The sequence below is a fragment of the Festucalex cinctus genome, chromosome 7 (genome assembly GCF_051991245.1).
Source record: "Festucalex cinctus isolate MCC-2025b chromosome 7, RoL_Fcin_1.0, whole genome shotgun sequence".
In the NCBI taxonomy this organism is placed as follows: Eukaryota; Metazoa; Chordata; class Actinopteri; order Syngnathiformes; family Syngnathidae; genus Festucalex; species Festucalex cinctus.
The window spans coordinates 9,928,488-9,948,446 of record NC_135417.1 but is presented as its reverse complement, the minus strand read 5'-3'; the positions used below and the strand labels follow the sequence as shown (position 1 = coordinate 9,948,446).

General features: G+C 42.9%; 1 protein-coding gene across 10 annotated transcripts in view; it reads right to left on the bottom strand.

Moving 5' to 3' along the window:
- fam131bb (family with sequence similarity 131 member Bb) overlaps window positions 1–17,183 on the bottom strand; it is a 34,812-nt gene extending 17,629 nt beyond the window's left edge. For 6 of the 10 annotated variants that reach the window (XM_077526846.1, XM_077526838.1, XM_077526841.1 and 3 more), the window contains exon 1: window positions 16,971–17,182. Coding sequence is in view for 7 of the 10 variants with exons in the window: in XM_077526838.1 (XP_077382964.1) it covers window positions 16,971–16,998 (28 nt within the window). In the remaining 3 variants the exon portion in view is untranslated. Of the gene's footprint in view, window positions 1–16,970 lie in introns of all 10 variants that reach the window. The other 4 variants (XM_077526848.1, XM_077526840.1, XM_077526843.1 and 1 more) reach the window with 1 other exon arrangement.
- Between the last annotated feature and the right edge of the window lie 2,776 nt (window positions 17,184–19,959).

Sequence of the window (19,959 nt, the reverse complement as noted above, 5' to 3'; positions counted from 1 at the left end):
AAGTGGTTGACAAAGTGGGCATATATTTATTTAAAAGTTAGATTTAGCATACCAGTAGTTGTTTTATCTTGAAATCTACATGTAGCTTGTACGTTTGATGTTCTACTGCCCCCGGTGGCTAAGTTGCACACACCTGAATGATCAGCATTGAATTATCATAATTCACAGCCTGTTTAATTCCTTACAGTCAACATTTTCTGTTGGTGTTTTTTGGAGCGCTGAATCGGATTAAGAGCATTTCAATTCATTTCAATGGCGAACGATTATTTGATGTACGGTGCAAGTGTTTTGAGTTCAGAGCATAATTTAAACTTGTAAAGTCAAGGCAAGTCTGTCAAACTGTTACAGTCCATACATCCATTACCAGTATCATCACACGCAGGAAATTCCAGACATCCCCAAAAAAATCCTCTGGCGACCAAGCAGACCCCAGACTGCAACGCGTCCGGCTCCGCCCTTTAGCTACCAACGCCAGTCCATTAGAAGTGTCCAATTAATGGTCAATGAAAAGCATGTTAGATCAACAATAACTCATTTACTAGACCCTTTCGGTTGGACAAATGAATGTTATTATCACCCCACCCCTTGCTTTGCCGACTCCTCAAATCCTAATTAAAACATTGCTTTAATTCGATAGAGTGTACTGGTAATTGGGTTTAAACACAGCGACAGTCTCTAGGTGGCTGCTCTCTGTATCAAACTGTGCGCGTGCAACTCTCGGAGGGGTGCGCTCCTGTGTCAGCGCAGCGTGTGTGCTGCGGAGGCGACGGTGTAGTCACCGCAGCGTTTGGCAATGATGAGCTTATTCCTCTGGAGCGCGAGTGGGACTGGTTTGGCTCGGCGGACGGCCGGTGATGTCTGTGACCCACTGACCCAGTGATTGGAAAACATCAGCTCAGCTCCGCGTCTGCCGGCCTTCTGTGATATTAGCCTCGTCTCTGAACTCCGTCCCGTCCGCAATCAGATAAACTACGAGGGCACGAGATGAGGGCAGAGACTCCGGTCCAAGGAAGTGACCCCTGCGCAGTTCGCCCTCGCCAATTTGCTTCGCCGTGATTTTGTCCATTAGGTGTTTGATTGTAGGAGCTTCCCTAATGCGAGTCTCCAAATCTGCAAATTAATCGTTTGGAGCAGTTACTTTGCACATTAATGACGTTTTATTTCCACTCAATTTGACCCACTTTCATCGCGAGCCCACTTTGTTTGATTCTTCTTGTCAGTGTGCAACATTAAACAGCTTATATATGTCAGAACGAATTTTGTTCCACTTTTTTCACGCACGCAAGCCACGGGAAAAACAAACACTTAAATAAGACCTCGGGGTCGTTTACACTGGAACGTTTTCAAACTCAAATTGAATTGGAAGAACCCGAGTGTCGCTCAAGATAATGAGCTTGATAAAGCTTCTCCGGCTAAGCACATTTACTGTGACCAGCTGAGCAAAGTAACTCCTCTAACTTTATTAACTAAATTCTCATCACAGCGTATTCAATATTTCCCGTAGCCGCATGTCGATAGGGATTGATTTTTTTTTTTTTTTTTTTTTACAAGAGTGTGACACAAAGTGACGTTTAAGAAAGGAGGCCCTCGGCATTAGACAGCTTAGTCTTTTGCTATCTTTGCAAAGATATCATACCCCTTCGCAAGACTCGCTAATTGACAGCACGCTGCAAAATTGCCGCCTGTCAAGAGGTTTTCTGTCCCCAAATGCAGTTCAGTGCCAGTTTGAGAAGCTTTATGGCTGTCACACTGCTACAAGCGGGTAGGACGCGGGAAGTTTCTCAAAACCGGATCTGTTTTTGACTAACTAGGCAGCGGAAGGTCTGCTTTGACCACCATTGATGAAAACCAAACTCCTAGAGCAGGCGTTCGTGGAGGTAATCGTTTAATTCGGGTGTGTTGGTTGAGGGAAACCTTAAAAACCTGCAGGACTCCGGCCCTCGAAGACCGGACTTTGTGGTTTGGAGTCAAAAAAGGTTTACCCAGATCAACTTAGCGTTGTTGAGGATCATCTTCAGCTCGAAGCCACTGAACGACCTGAAGTCGATTTGGTGTTTTCTTTTCATTTGGTATTTTTAGCGTTGATAGTAACACGCCTTCCGCTGTATCCTTCGTCAAGACCAAATCGTGTTTCTTTACATTGTAAAGTTCTGATGGGCACTTTAACCGTTTTTTTGTCTTTAATGCTCACTATACACTAATAATAATAACAACCAGGAGACAGCATTTTCTCAGTTGAACTATTTTCTGGATTCCAGAAAGAATTGAGTACACAGCTGTGGAGCGGAAGAAGGTCTAATCTGTCCAAAATTGTTTCTACTAGGGCTAGGCGATATGGCCCAAAATTCATATCACGATATAAACTGCATCCCTTCACAGTAACGGTATATATCACAGTATAGAATTAAGTGTTAATGCCTGTTTAAAAGGGACTGTAGTAAAGGTGCTCCTATTTTTTTTTACGGTAAATGTTATAGGAATTATATAAAACATAAGGTTTATTCTTTATTTTTAATTCATTGACATACCAACAACCTGAATAGAGGATGGAAGCCCTGTAGATGATTCTGTATTGTAAACATAAGTGACTAGTTGGACCATTGATAGTAATTAAGTAAACAAAAATAAATAAATAATAATAAACAGTGATATTAACACCCATCATTCTGTTTGAAAGCGCTATATAAATAAAGATGACTTGACTTGATGGACTTGTTTCTGTCTGAGTTTGAAATGTCCAACAGTATTTGAATGCAGCTGCAGTTTGGCTCGCCAAACGCCGTCATTTGTTTACGCGCCCGTTAGTGGCTATAGTTGCTAACGTCGGCAGACTGATTAACTTTCTTAGCGTCCTTAATGGGCAATTAAATATAATATTCGAGGTGGTGTCGTGTTGATGTTGGACAGTCGCGTGAGGACGTGTCAAGCTGGCCGCCTGCGAGCCGTGCGCCGTGGCGGACGATGACGTCATCAACTGTCATGCGGTACCGCTGTAAAACGGTGGAGTCAGAATCTCTACCTTCGGCGAAATATATACTTTATATTGAATATACCGTTTATATCGCCCAGCCCTAGTTTCTACTCTTACACTGTTTCACCCAAGCTCGTGTGACAATGTGTTACCTGATGGTCTTAACTGGTTTCAAGTAGAAAAGTATGCCAGATTGCGGATAGATAGGAAAAGCGCCAAGCCGGGACAGGTCACAGCGACTACAACTGCCCGGCTCAAGTCAACCCATCTAATCATTGAGGCCTAATCTTCGAAGAAAAGTGACTTTTGGGCCACCCTGTATGAAGGCGTTAGAAGATTTTGGATTGTGGGAATTGTCACATTCTCCAATCTAGTTAATCCCACGGGTGTTTGATGGGGTTGAGGTTGTTCCACATCAAACGCACCCAAGCATTCCCTTGATGACCTTGCTTTGTGCACCGTGAACGTTAGCCCACCTCTCAACCAAATCCAGCACGGATAGTCCCTCGCTTCTCTTGTGACCCTGAACTGGATAGGCGCTATCGAGAATAAATTCATTCTACTTGTGTCAGGTGCTATCAAATAAAATACACTTAAATGTTTTTCCGGTTACCTGAACAAGGTGTCCTTATTAAAATAAGGTATTACTCTCAGAAAAAAACTGCAAAAGAAACCGCTTATAATCTTCCCCAAGCGGAGGTAAAGACTGTCTGAGACGTTTGCAAATTTTACCAATAGAGCTGAACTGCGCGTGACCCTCGTCGGATTAGTCAGGCGTGCCTCATTTTTGGCGCCCCGGAATACGGCGTGAGACGGTTCCCTATGTCAGTAAAACCTTTTCGGCCTGGGGAGGGAGTAAGGAGAGTGTCCCAGATTTCCTTAAACATGCCCCGCAAACATAATGTATGCACACCCACAATCTATATCGGGCCTACAGCATAACGCACACTCGCTCATTTCCCCCTACTCCATTTTCTCTGCTCGCTATCCTGCAGCCCTGTTTGTCCAATTAGCGGATTAGCAGTCACTCTTCGCTCACATAAATCACAACGTGGCTCAAGACTTCTGCAGCCTGCAGTCCCTCCAGCCTGTGAACCGCACCGGACCGGTGCGTTTAATACAATGCGCAAACCTTTGTGATATCTTGAGTGGGCGTCGTATGAGGATGACAACGATGCATTTGTGAAGCGATCCACGATGGTTTCGATGTCTCTGTTTGCGATTAGTCTGACGTGTTTAGGCTACGGGCTCACAATGTCTCCTCGGATGACGGGTCAGTAGTCATTAGCCGGCATCTCTGTGGTTTCTAAGGCTATGGCACGCTCGTCTGTATGTGTGCGTGTCCGCACCCCGTTAGGTGGTGCTCGGCAGTAGCACGGTAAGGCAATGCGTAATTCCGCTCCTGAGAAGGGAGGCGGGATAAAAAACAAAAACAACAACAACAACAACGGAGCACATGAGCTGATTTTCCTCCCTTGGCGTTCTCGCTCTCTCTCTCTCTCTCTCTCTCTCTCTCTCTCTCTCTCTCTCTCCTCCCCCGCATATACGACTGACGGTGCGCCGCTGGATACCCCCCCTCCCCCTCCCCTGCAGTCATGGGGGAGAGCCTGCTTTAGCGTGGGGGGAAGACGAAGGGAGCAAAAGAGGGAGCGGCTCAGCCGAGCGTAATGAATGACCAAAGATCTGCAGCGCTTGCACTGTCAACTCCTGCTCGGACCGGAGCGGCTTGACGGCTCCCGCTCAAGTGAGAAGCACTTGACTGTCATCTGTCTTTTTTTCTTGAATCCCGCTACCCCCCCCCCCCCCCCCCCCACCGCAGCCACACCGGTGAGGCAACCGGCTCTGTGCGCTTGTTTATCGAGACGGCTGCAGCGAAGCCGGTTGCCACGGTGGGGTAATGGCTTTGGATAGAAGCCCCTTTTGCAGCGATATGTGCGGATGCTGGGTTATAAGTGAGCTGCACGGTGCGGCGGGAACCCGGCTGAGGACTGGCCGACAAACGGCCGGGGAAGTTTGGCGCAGGGGAAAAGTAAACGTGCCTTTGGAAAAGACACAAAATTGCAGGGGAGGGATGTGAGATGTAAAAACACAGCGCGAGTCATTAACTTGGGAGGGGGGAATGGGATTCTGAAACGACACCAGGGGCATGAAAATGGCCTCTGGGACACGTTGATAGCCATGACTGCCGGAAGGTAAATATGTCATAGACTTATAACCGTCACACTGCACTTAGGGGCTTATTCACTAAAGGTTTGCGTCGCCTTTGGACCGCGCTAACCGTTAAAAATGGAGCAATCTGGGAGCACCTAATTCACTTAACGCGCAGATGGGGAAATCCGTCACTAAGTGCGGTGCCAACCAGATTGCGCCACGGTGCGCCGGTGTTATTTGCGCGTATGTAAATTAAGTAATTTGCATACATTTGACGCAAAATATGCCCACCCCAATGCAAATGAGACTCATCGATATGCAGCGTCTAATTCACTAACGCCAGCGCAAATAGCCACGCAGAGTTTGCGTGACGCAAATAACGTTTTTGGAAAGCATGTATTAACCTGCCGCAACCTCGATCGCGGGATCATGACAGCAGTGCATGATACGGTGCACGTTGCTGTTCACGCAGAGAGGAGAGGGAGACAGAGAGAGGGAAGGGGACATTCCTCAATGTTGGTTTAAGACACAACGTAACCCAGGCTGACCGGCGATGAGGCGTTTTACAATAATTTTTACATGCCAGATGCAAACTGTACGCCCACGCCAACCTCTAAAAATATATTTAAAAAACGATCGCACCAATAATTTGTACTTTATGAATGAATGACGTCGTCGTCGTCCTCTCTGCTCTGTACAGCGTAATGGAGCTCTAAACGCTTAACTCTCGGTCCAACCTCGCTTTCTGATAATGTCATCTTTCTCGCAACTGTTACTATAACAACCATGTTCTTGGCGCGTTGCCATGTGTGGTAAATCAGGTGCAAATTTGCTCCAATTTGTCAGTTTTGTGGGCGTGTTTATGCCAGTATATGATTAGAGAGAGAGAGAGAGATCCTGGGCGTAGACTGCGGGTGCAGTTGTAGTGCAATATTTCGCGCTATTACGGAACAGCGCTCATTCTGAGTGAATATACCCCATAGTGTGGTAACCAAAAACCTGTGGAACGAAGCGTCTTGGCACAGCCTGGCTTCACAAACTGGATAATTCCCATAAGCATCCTAATGGCCTGCTAAATTTATAATGAACATTCCGAGCTGATGTGGAAGTGTCATCCCGTTCGGTTAAGAGAAGCCGCGGAGAAGGACAAAATAGGCTGATAATCACGTAATATGCGTGCCATCTTTTATTTTCTTGCGAGCTGAACAGCTGCGGATAACAAAGACGCAATTAGCGCTGGTCACACACTTAATGCTGAGTGCGTGTGCAATTGCACAGAAATTCATAAACACGCTCCGGCGCAACATTTGCAACACCCCCAGAACCGCCCCTCAGATCAGTCGGAGGATACTCACGCGGATCCGAATCTAGCAATGAAAGTGGGCTCTTTCGCAGCATTATGTTTCATTTTCATAACTCACTCTGCGGTTGAGTCACATTGTTTACAAAAAAAAGGGCCTGTCATCATCATGTGCCCACACGCAGGCCTCTTCACTCTGATTTGCCACTTAGACTCAAAAGCTCCCAAACGATAACAAGTGCGAGCCCACGTATCGACGTGTTTACAATTTATGAATTTAACGTTGAATCATGTGACCTGGCATTCACAAAAAAATCCGCAGGTGATGCCCCAGCGTTAACGGGCGATATCATTCAAGTCCTTGGGATGTAGAGCGTACGTGCAGGTGAGGGTCATTTGGGCCTCACCGTGTCTCAATGTTACCTCAATGACTCATTCACCTTGAATATGTTGATGCGTACAAGACTTCGCCAAATTGGACCAGATTTGCCATTTAATAGCAGGGGTGAGTGGCAAACGTGGTACTTGATTGTTTTTTTTTGTTTTTTTTTACCAAGTGTGTGTACGGTCACGCTGCTGTGGGTGCGTTGTGTTCTTTTCAATTTGAGTGGCAGGGAATTCCTCACTGCGATGCAGTTACAAAAGCAACATTACGGGACAAAGTGGTGAGAAACGAAACGATACGCACAACACTGACATGTAGAAATAAAGCCTAAAGCACAACTGCAAAAAAAAAAATAAGTATAGTTGCATGTACAAGAATATTCCCCGGGCAGGAGTTTGGACAGTACTGCTTTTGTGTTGTTTGGGAAGGGTGCTTCAAATTCACGGGTACCTTGATTATGTTTAGCTAATATTGACGGAAGTCTGTCTAAGTATCTGTTTTGTTTTTGTTTTTTGTTTTTTTTTATCCCCATTTAGAAGAGTTCTGATTACGATCCGAAAATATTATATTAAGCTGCATTCGAAGATGGTTGGAAGTCAGCCATTTCCGAGTTCAAACCAGGAAGTGTGTACGGGAACGCCCCCGTGAACTCGGAAATTCTATTTGCGAAGTCAAAAAAAAAAAAGACGTACGTACTACAGGTTACGTCACTCTACAATGACGACTCATTTACAAGCACAGACCGTGTATAGTAAAACACAATTTACTCGAGTATAAAACTAGACAGCTTTCTTCATTCATAAATATTTGACACAACTTTACGTAACGCAACATTACGTGACAGTATGCCGCTATCTCCGTGCACGAAATTATACGGTGAACTACTGAACCGTATGGAATGCTTATGAAATTACATAAAAACAATAAATGAAGCAAAATTACGAGAAGGATTTGAGGACCAAAATAAAAAACAATTTACCACTATCCGCCATTTTGGTTATTTACTTTCGCCTCGAACGCTTTCAGGTCAGATCTGGGGAAAAAACAACTCGGATATATCCGACTTCCGACCATCCTCGAATGCAGCAATAGTCCATGATTTTCTTTTTATGCTGCCATATCCCACCAAAAAATGTAAATCCATCCTTAAAGGACACATATAATCCTGCCTGTACGTGTTTGTTACGACAACATCTGTCATCAGTATTAACAGTGACATTTTTTTTATTGTAGTACTCGGCAGTTAACTTCTTTTACGAGTGTATAACGGTTAAGAACGTTAAAAACCGTGAAGCATGAAGTTCATTCCCCAACAGTAAAGTTCTCCGTTTCCTTAAACACTACGCCTCAATGGTGGAGTGGGTCGTTATACAGTATTTTATTTTTGTTTTATAATATAGAACTTTTTAATGCTTGTTATGGCAGTTAAGAATGTTAAAATGTTGCATCAAAGATTGCCAGTGACGTGGTAAGTTTTTACCAGCGTACGGTGGAACCTTTCAGCCGTTTATTGTAATTTGTCACAGAAACATTTCAAGGCTCTAATCATAAAAATGAAATTTTGTGTCTCTAAAATACTGTATAGCAAAATTGAGAATCAATCATCCAGACATCCTAAAAACCTCCGCTGGGCTGTGTCACACGAATTGGTGCTACTTACGATGCACCAGCTAGCTAGCTAGCAACAAGCTTCGGCTAGCTACTGCTGCAGCTAAAATAAACAAACACGTTACTCAGCTGCTCTAAAGTCAGTAATCATCGCCTCCATGGCACCAAATAAGTTTAATTCTTAACGAGTATCATTCTAATGAAGAGAGAAGCCGTGCTAATTGCTAAGCTAACGGCTAGCATGTTTAACACCGGAATTATGCGCTTGAGTGATAGTCAACTTTTTTGCAGACGCCTATCTGGAACCAAATAAAAAAAATAAAATAATTGTTTCTTAAATTAAGTCATTGATTCACAAAACTGCCCCATAAAGAAGAAACATATTTTTAGCCTTGCGTATTTGCTATATTGATTGTGCGTATTGAATTGCGCAAACTGGCAAAATAAAAAAAGTGTCTGCACAAAACGGTGACTTATCAAGATGTCCCACATTCACGCTATTATTTCCACGTTGCTGCAGCAGCTTGCAGCTTGCCTGCGCCACAGCGGTTCAGATACACAGCGCTAAACAATGCCCTGATTTATGCAATGATTGATGTTTCTAGCACTCGCAGGTATCATGTGACCTGGCAAATGGATACGGGGAAAACGCTTCTGATGTGTGGTCTCCAGCAAAGATACCGCTGATAATATCAACGGCAACGCATCTAATGTGAGCCGCGCGCAGTGGCGCCGGGGACAGTACGAGTACCATTAGTAATAATAACGGCTTTGGTAGTTCTCAATGACGCGTGCGTAACGGCTGCTCAAAAGCGGATTCGGTGACACAAAGGACAAATATTTGACCGATTTCCTTATCAGGTGTTTTTTGCGTGCGCGCGCCTCCCATCGACTTCTTCTCAAGGCTCTCTGAAGGCGTGATGGATGCCCCTGCGCATCAGCGTCACGTGACCCCGTGGGGCTGAAGAGACGCAGGCTTAAGTAGATGTTAAAAGGCAAGAGTGGAGTCAATAAAATTCTTAGTTTACGACAATCAATTCATCAATGCTCCAGGCAGGACCCGGTGCGTGTCGATTGGATTAAAGTGAAGTGGTGTTTAGGTGTTACGGGACATCCAGATTGCATAGCACGAGAATTTTTGCTCCATTTTAATTTGGCATGCAGTTGTTTGAAACAAACAAACAAAACGCCACGGTGAGAAGGGGAAATCCAGAGATGAACAATATGCACAACAACCGACGTCTTATTGATTTTCTCATCTATTCTACAAACGGTATTATACAGGCACTCACTTCCGTGGAATAATGGCTTGAGTAGAATAGAACAGAAATCCTTTATTGTCGTTGTATGGCGCGGATACAATGAGTTTGTGCTTCGATAATGGAACAGAATAGAAAAGTAGTCTCGTACTTCCATGTTTGTTCAACTATTACCATTGTATTATTAACTCATTCACTCGCAGACATTTTCACTGACGCGACCCCCCTTAGCTCCCGGCTGTTTTGTTGCATTTTGACAATTAGCATTAGAATCTAGCTAAGTTTCATCATTATTCACAAACCTGTTGAAAACACTGGGGAAAAGTGCTTGTTGCAACATGGCCCTGGCTAATCTCTTATACTCTACTATTAATGTGCATCAATGCCTTCTCTATGCTCTAGCATAAAAAAAAAAAACATAAAAAAAACGGATAAATACGTTTTTTGGGAACATGGCAATATTTAAAATAGAACGTGTTTATACGTTTTTGGGAGCAAATGAGTTAAAGAGCGCATATTATTTTCAACACTTTAGATTGGTCCATAATTTATTTAAAAATACAAAAAACACTCAGGTCCCGTGTGAACCAGGGTTAAACTAATTTTAGATTTGTCATTATAGTTAGTTTTTACAACACGTTTTTTAGGTATTTTTTCCTCTTGAAAATGCGTATAGTTTACTTTTTATCCGTTTTAGACAGTTAGTTTGTTTTTTTGTATATTTATATTTTTGTTTGTCAAATGCAAGATTTAAAAAAAAGAAAAGAAAAAAAAAACATTATTGACCTTCCTTTCTTCTGTATGGATGTACTGCAATAGTGCAATATTTAGAATTAACTCTGAAAGCTAATGTGTGATATTAATTGGCAGACGGAAACGAAAGATATTATTGCTACATTTAGTGAGTTTTAATTAATTCATTTCATTTCATAAACGTAACATGTAGTTTGTAGTTTCATTTTTGTTTAAAAGAATTTATTTTATTTTGTTAACAAAAATAAATGTTTTTGGGGGGTTTTCAATTTTAAATTGTTATTTTTGTTAGTTTTCGTTAACTAAAATAAATTTGGTCTCGAGAGACGCAGCAGCTGTTGCGTTAAGTTTGTATTTTCAATTTAAATTATAGTTATTTTGTTAGTGTTGGTTAACTATAGTAACCTTGGTGTGGACTAATAGTATAGGTTTGTGAAAAAATACTAAATATGATATGGGACAGCAATGCTATGCTAACAATACTGATTTATGCAGCATCAATGGCAATAGGGCTGTGCAATTAATCAAAATTCAACTACAATTTCAATGACACAAAAATCAGCATAATCGTGCAAAAAGATTATTAATGCTAATTTTGAGGTTTTTTTTGTTTTTGTTTTTTTTTTTGAGTTGTTCAAATGCATACATTTGTACATTTTTTTTTTTTACATTTTAAAATAACTTAATTTAATAAAAAAAAATTCATCCAAAAGAAACCTGCATAATTAAAGCGTTTCAAAGAATATTATTTGTCTCAATAATTTTTACGTTTAAACGTTTTCTTGTTTTGTACCAAAATAATAAATAATCATGATTAATATTTTCTTCATAATCGAGCAGCCCTAAATGGCACTCAGGCTTCTTATCAGTGCAGTAGCGGCGCAGTGGTGAATGTGGACTGTCCAAAGCCGTCTGGAATGAGTGTCGGCGCGATTGTGAGCTCAGCGCCGTGATGGCGTGTGGGAAGGAGCTGTCCGAGTCTGTTTGTTGCGGTCCTGACGGACCAGTCGCGCCTGCCGGAGAGCAGCAGGTCAAAGAGGTAGCGAGCAGGGTGGGTGTTGTCACTCGTGATTGCCTCAGCTCTTCCTAGGTAACGAGACGGCAAGATGTCCTTGACGGTGGGGAAGGGGAGCGGGGGGGGGGGGGGGGGGGGGGGGGGGCGATGACCGTCTGCTCTCTCGCCCGCTTCTCCGAAGCCTCTTTCGTTCTTCCTCGGTGCGAGTCGGGGAAACCACACGGCGACGCGGTAGGCCAGAACGCTCGCAAAGGTCGAGCGGTAGAAGGTCACAGGCAGCTTTTTTGGCAGATGTTGTTTTTCCTCACATGCTAACTGCGCTTTCTTGATGACAGACGAGGTGTTTCCGGACCAGGCGAGGTCAAAACGAGATTGTGGCGAAGGTGTGGGCGAGGAAGAGGGCAGATCTGTCTCAAAGTTATGAGGTTTGGCTTTCAAATCTTGGCTTTAGTCTTCCTACGTGGATTTAGCATGTTGTTCTCGTGTCCGTGTGTTTTTCAAATTTTTTTCTGGGTACTCAGACTTCCTCCGATTTTTTTATGCACACCCGTTAGTCCAGGCACAGCTTTCTGATTAATTTTGCATTTGTGGAATATAAATTAACCAGAAAAATACACCTGGTTTTTGTCTCGCACTGCCGCTAACTGCTAGCTGAAAATAACAGCACAGCGCCTAAGGCAGGGCTCAGCTTGCGAATGGTCACATGACCAAACTCCCCCCCAAAACAGTGATTAATTTAGACTTAGACTTAGACTTGATTTTTATTGATCCCTTTGGAATGGCTCCCTCTGGGAAATTTACATTTCCAGCAGCAATAAGAACAGGTAATAAAATAAAAAATATAAATTCAATCAATCAATAAATAAGGTTATTACACCGGAGATTGAATTTATTATAATAATAATAATAATAATAAGAAGAAGAAGAAGTAAAAATTCAATCAATCAATAAATAAGGTTATTACACCAGAGATTGAATTAATAATAATGATAATAATAATAATAATAATAATAATAATAATAATAGAATAAGAAGTAAAAATTCAATCAATCAATAAATAAGGTTATTACACCGGAGATTGATTAAAAATAATAATAATAATAATTAATTTATTTATAATTTATTATAATAATAAATAATAAATATAATTTAATACAATAATAATAATTGTGGGAAAATACTAAAGATGTTCCCTTAACTACAGTAGAGCCCCGCATACTCACTGCTGGCCACCAGCGGATTAACCTGTTTTAACCTGATGTTTGTCCTCAGTATTTTTATTTTGTTTTTCCTTGGGAAGATTCATATTGGATTTTTCTCAGCGGTTATTAAAGAATTATTTGAGTAAAGCAAAAAAAATAAATAAAAAAAATCCCCCTTTTATTTTCACAATGCATTTCAATGAAATTCTGTTATACGTTTATACAGTACATATTGAATATTGTGTATATTTCCTGACTTATATTTCGCTATTCCTGTGCCCGCACGTACATCGTCCATATTCAAAATGGCATCTTTGTCGGGAAGGTAGCCCCCTCGTAGCACAGGTGAAAATTGTGTCCCCCCCATCATCACTGGCCTGTCCTGTACGTGCTTTTGGATTTGGCTGGCAACCAGTCCAGGTTATACCCGCCCGCCTCTTTTCCAAAGTCTGCTGGAATTGGCACCAGTTCACCGGCGACGACCCGAATGTAGACAAGTGCTATAGAAAATGGATGGCTGGACGACTTCCGTGTTGGCAGTAAGTTCACTTGCCACTCGCTGACAGTATGAATGTGAGTGTGAATGCTTGTCTGGCTCATTATGTGCTCTGTGATTGACTGACTGGCAGACTGCTAGTCTGCCTTTCACCCAAAGTCAGCATGGGATAGGCGCTAGCTGACCCAAGAACAAGATAATGAAGGTACTGTAGGTCTGGAAAATACACTCATTTGAGCTAGTTGGGACAAGTTCGATCAGCCCTTTGACAAAAACGATCAAAATGAAAGAAGAGACTGCACCGTTGAGACGCTATCAATTTTAAAAAAGCAGAAACGTGGCTTACTACTTCCATTTACACTCCAACTACAAATCCAATGTATCCTGCTAAGCTAAAATAACAAATCTAACAACCCCACTTCTCAAAGCCAATTGTACTTTTGTGTAACAACAGAACAATTCACTGCTCGTGCTTCGCAGTCGTATTACACAATGGCCTGATTTTGTTGAGGAAATTGCTGCCACTGATGCAAGGGAACGGCTACGGAGCGCAGTCTGACTTAATGACTGAGTTAACCAGAGGCCCATACAGACACTCCCGAACAAAAAAGCCAGACCCGACCGGGCAGCCTGTCGCTTCCCTCCTGTTGATCTCCGCTTTGGCAGCTCGGACTGCAGCGGAGAAGCCCGATCAATAGTGCACAGCAAAGCCGTTCTCACCCAGGATAAACACAAGCATGCCGCCACATTAGCCTGGCTGCTGCTGAATCGGGCGGGGGGGGTTACATCAGCAGGCACAAGATGCTGGAGATGTTATTGTCTCCATTGTGAGGCTCGTGTGTGCCTTTCAACACGGATCGATAAAAAGCAAACAGGCTCCTTTCACACATGATGCAAGCATCAAAAATAATTACAGTACACTTGATCCTTAGTTTGACAGAGTTCAGCACGGAAGTCGGAACACTGGAGTCTTATCGCTAATCTATGCTAATGGTAAAGTCGTAATTACAGTCAACTATGCCATAAATAAAACCATCAAACGGTAATTGAGCGTGACCTCATTGTACTGTTCATAACCTCGAAATGGACGCCAGGTTCATTGTTGTGAGGTTACGTAATTGTAGCGTAAATGCGACTGAAAATTTAAGAGTTTAGCCAAAATATTTGTAAGAGATATATTGCGAGCTAAAACATTCATCAACTGAATAAATGTTTTGCATTGGAATGAATGGAAATAGAATTAATCCGTTCCAGCCAAGTTACGTTGACCTTGATTTTCATTGTCTAGTTAAAAATAAATGCAGTAGAATACAGAAAGGGAAACACGCGTAATTAAAAAAAATAAAATAATTGAATAATTGATATTGAATCGATTTTCCTTTTTGAGCCCAATATCGATTCATAAATCCAAGAATCAATTATCTTAGTTTTTTTTTTTTTTATTTACTGATCACATTAATTTAAAAGTATGTTCTTAAATTTATGAAAGACCTGACTTATTGCACTTTCAGGCAATTCAGAATCTTTTAAGTTTATATTTACAATTATTATATTAGAAATATGAAAATATGTTCATCTCATCCTTGCTGATGTCAATGTTTGTGTCACGCTTAAGTGATTATAACACGCGTTACATTCATTAATAAACTAAATCATTTAACCAGTCAATGCCTCCGCAAAATGTACTTTGGAATTGAATATGGTTATAGTTTTTATCATTTACTTGACATTTAAGAAGAATTGGTGTTCCATAATTAATCAATATCAGATTGAACTGAAGTGAATCGAATCGGGAAAAATCGAATCGAACTGAACTCTTGTCAATCGAAATGGAATCGATTGAGGAAATAAAATAGAAAGGCTGTAAAGCTAGCTAGCTAACACGTAATGCTAAATCTATCACCAGCGAGCTCTATTTATTTTATTCACATCGTTTTCCTAACCCTTCTACAATTTGACGCATTTGATTGGTCAAAACAGTCACTGCTTCTCATTTAGTGATCTTAAATCAGCGTAAAAGGTTGCGTTGTAAGTTGATTAGTCGTGCGTGGAGAGTGAGGCGCAGGGATGACGCAACAAAGAAACCGTTCTCATGTTAAGCTAGTACTTCCAGTTTTATTTTTCATCAGGAATACATTTAGACTTTCTAATAACAATTTGGCTAGCAGTTTTGAGTTTCTGTGGCGCCAAACTGTGGGCTAATTGTCATAGCAACTGAAGGAAAACAAAACGCACGCCTCAGCTTGCGACATCCAACATTTATACAGTTAGTTTCGCTAACTGTATATGCAGCTAGTGAAGCTTTTCTGTTGGCAACAGTTTGGCCCAGAAACAAATGTATCCAATTTCCCCGATTTGCTGTGAACAATTGATTCAAATTAGAGTGTGACCCTGTCCCTGAACGCTTTGTTGATTCATCGACCTTCGAGGCTCCACTTGTACTTTTTTTACTCCATTTGTCATGATCACAACGCATTGTCAGCTCCTGTCATTTTTTAAAATGTGCCATTGTAATTGGCTGTGCTGTCTTGTTGTATTATTTGGCCTCTTTCGGATTAATCCCAAGCGTAACGTCGCCCTTGTCGTCCCCCCGCAAGCTCCTCGCGATTCCATTATTTTCCCACCAACTGGACTCGCTTGTGTCGACCCCGACCTCGACCTTGTGCTCGTGGCTCGCCTCTGCAAGGTGCCAAATGCGTAAATCAGGTAGAAATGAGCTTTGCGCTGCATCGGGTTTGCAAGCTGCCTCTTGGCCGCTCTGCCTTCTCTTCTTAGATGTGCTCAAGGTGGATATTTTTAAAGCACCCCTCATCAAGAATTTACCTCCAGATGCGGGAAAAAAAAAAAAAAAAAAAAAACGAGCTCAGTGAGACAACTGCAAGTCCTTTTACCTGCTTGGGACGTGCTTGACCCTGCAAGGGCTGGGCCGTGTTCATGGCGACATTGCTCCTTTGCCGTAAATAAGTTGAAGAGCTCCTCCCGCTAAGTGGCTCATCAATATTTAACGGCAAAGGAAGTGTGTTTATTTTTTATTTATTTTTTTTTGCCTTTTGAGTGCGATTCATTCTCGCCGCGCTGCAACAAACAGTTGATTGTCGGACCTGACGTTCAATAGTCCACCCTGACCGGTTCTTGGACTGTGGAGGACTCTCTCACCTGAAGCCTCCCATCCGTCCCACTCACCCCCCCCTCGCCTGTATGTACTAGCCCCGCCCTCTCTCCATCGCCATCCCTTACGTCTCCAAATTGCGCTTGTCTGATGATCCCAGCCTTGTCCCTATTACTGGTGCAAATAACAACAAACTGTGCAAAGGACAATGGCATGATCACTTTTCTATGTTTTTTTTTTTTGCCCCCTCCTCCTTTCTGTCTTCCTTCCATCCTCGGAGCCATGCCGCCCTATAAATAAGCTCCCGCCTCTGCCTGCCTTCTCCATCCCGCTCTGCCTCCTACTCACACACATATACATACTGCCAAACGGCATCATAAATCAAGGGATGGGAGGAGGGGTGCCGAGAGGTGGTGGTGGTGGTGGTGGTGGTGAGGGGGGATGCACGCACGCACGCACGCACGCACACACATTTTAACACATATCGTCTGTGACATCTTGCCTGCATACTATATGGACGAGCCGCTGTGACCGCACGTCCACAGCTTCTTAAACACCGCAAAGCAAAAAAAAAAAAGCACAACACGACACAAAAGCCCGCGTCCTCTCCATCATCACTTCTGCAGGACACCCCCCCACTACCCTTCCTCCTTTACCCCAACCCCCCGACTTTTTTTTTTTTTTTTTTCCGCAATGAGCGAGCGAGAGAAGTGATGCTTACTCAGTCTCCTGGAGCCGATGCATCCCATGGTGTATTCACAAAGGCCCTGGATACAAGCATGGAAGAGTTAGCCAGACGCCGCGCATTCTCCCTCTTCCTCCTGCGACTCTCTCTTCCTCTTCGCTAGCTTTTTTTTTTTTTTCTCTCCTCTCTCTCCACCTCCCCTCCTCCTGCGCTCTGTCTTTCTCTCTTCTGCGCTTGCCCGGACACTCGTCCGTCCTCCCTCTCTCTCTCTCTCTCCCTCTCCCTCTCTCTCCCCGGTGCAGTGTCTTAGATCCGGTTAGTAAGTCAGTATGCCTGGAAGCGCTAGACGACTAAATAAAGACGTCCGGGCGTCATCGGCGTGCGTCCATATCGCTAAGTTTTCAAAAGCTGCGATTTTCCCGACGTGCGCTTTAACTATTTGGCGGGCGGATGGCGCTCGTGGTACGGTGCGTAAAGGAAAAAAAAAACAAGAATCAGATTGACTGGGTGCGTGTGTATTAGGTTGCCACGAGGAGGGGGGGGATCAATAGCACAATGCCGAGAGTGGCCGGGCTGCCATTGTTGTGGATATCGCTGCACTGCTGTAATATTATTGAGCTAAAATGTGTGGGGGGGGGGGGTTCCCTCTCTCAATCTGTCTCTCCTGTGCGCGCTCATCCTGACAATGCAAAGCAGCTGTTTCCTTCTCTCCTCATGAGCACACCGTTAGAAATCCTAGGATGCTGGGAAAAAAAAAAAACACGCACACAAAAGGAGGGTTTTCCTTCCATGCCCGCAATATTGATCCGCCCCTCACTCGTCTCTCCTTTTCCTAAACATCCTCAATCTCCTCCTCCTCCTCCGACGCCAACATGACACCTACAACTTCCCTCTTCGCAACCCCCCCCCCCCCCCCCCCCCCCATTCTATTTTGTCCCCGTCTTGCCCTCCTCTCCTCGCGGAGCTGACAAATGTGTGGTGTGCAGAGAATGACACAAGCGCAGTCTGGAAAGTGAGAAAAGGAGAAGCGTGCGGAGGATGTGTGCGGTCACTCGCGTTGTGAGCGCGGCAAACGAAGGGATGAGAGCGGCGAACGCGAGCGGGACAGATGGGCGAGAGGACAGAGAGGAAAGAGAGGAAAGGAAGGCTCGAGTCGAGTGTGCGGGAGGTGTGGAGACGTGCGCGTGTGCGGGACTTCCACTAGAGTGGACATGGCATAAAGAAAATGAGGCTAGGGTTGATATGGACATTTTTGAGGCCGATATTTCACAGAACAAAATTCCAATCACTGATTAACCGATTAATGAAAAGAATCATGAATAAAACTATTATTATTGCAGGCAGCCTAAGGCACACCTGTGCAATAATCATGCATGTCAAACCAGCATTTTGATTCACCACGCGAGGTGGAAGGATTATCTCGGCAAAGGAGAAGTGTTCACTAACGCAGACTTAGGCAGATTTGTGAACAATACATATAAAAAAAAAAAAAGTGATTTTTTTTTTTTTTTAATTCATCTCATGAAAATGTGAGCATAATTTTATTCAGTGTTATTTTCCCACCAAACAGGTCCTACGTATTACTTTTAGCCCCAAATCCTTCAAAATTCTCATCAGAAAAGCCCCATGAGGCAGATAATTAAAAATGATATGCATTGGTGGGGATGTGGCGGGACAAAAAAAGGCTTTACGGTGGATATGCGCAGCTTGCCCGACATAAATCGTACATAATCCAGCCAATCCCCGTGCTGTGGTTTATATATAGTCGCGATAGATCTTTTTTTTTTTTTTTCTTGGTTTCCCATTCGGGCAGAGGAGACCAGGCCCGGCTGCAGCAGAGGTCAGCCTCTGCTCAAAAACAACACTCCCCTGATATTTGTGATTGCTTCTGAGGAAGGTTATTATTACCTCCAGCAGCCCGACTGTTTTCCTTTTTCTGGCTCTGGAGTGCGGCGCTTAGCTGCTCAACATTCTGCGTCAGTCACCGACCGCACAGCGGAGTCTCAACATTAGGAGCGATCAAAAAGGTTGTTCGGTTTTCATGCTGGCCAACTTTTGCAAACTCCACACAGGGAAGGAGATTCGAAATGAAATCCCGAACCTCTTGACGGTGAGGCGGACGACGTGGTCACCATTAAAATGGAAAGGGAATATATTGTGACGTTAGCAATAGCGTGACTGCGTAAGCGGTCCTGGATGCTCAGTACAATATGGTTGAAGTGACAACACGTCCACAATAATAATAATAATAATAAAAACAAAAAACAGATTGACGCATAAAGCCCTCTGCACGTTCTTAAACACATCTCAAGTGTGATGATTTTATTTTTCGTTCACTAGCTTGATGCTAACGCATAATAGGAAAAACCATAGACAGGCTAACCTTTATGGGTAAACCACGATTCGATACTGTGACGATATTTGGCTCACGATAACGATAATATCACAATACACGATATCTACGATTTTTGATATATTGTCAAAAAAAAATTTTGCAATATATCACGATATGTGACTGAAAAAGCCAACGAATGCCCATGAAACGGAAATTATGGCTTTTTGCTTTTTTTTTTACTTGGTCTGAGGAAATATTCTAATATTTTGAGATAGGATACTTGAGTTTTCTTAAGCTGTAAGCCATAATCAGCAATATTAAAATAATAAAAGCCTTGCCATATTTCAGTTGATTTGTAATGAATCCAGAATGTATGACATTTTTGATTTTTTTTAATTGCATTACAGAAAATAAAGCACTTTATCACAATATTCTAATTCTCTGAGACAGTCCTGTATTATTCATCCTTTGTGAAAAACGATGAATTTTACTGCAGCTGACTGAGTCACTTCTTTGTTTGTGTTTGCATGACTGTATTACACTGCCCCCTGGTGGCCAGGTCAACACACACTAGATGAAGAAGCAGTTAATTTTTAAAAAATTCTTATTGCAGGAACAGATTAAAGGCATTTCCATTCATTTCAATGGGGAAAGATGATTTGAGAGATACGAGCGTGGAACAAATTAAAC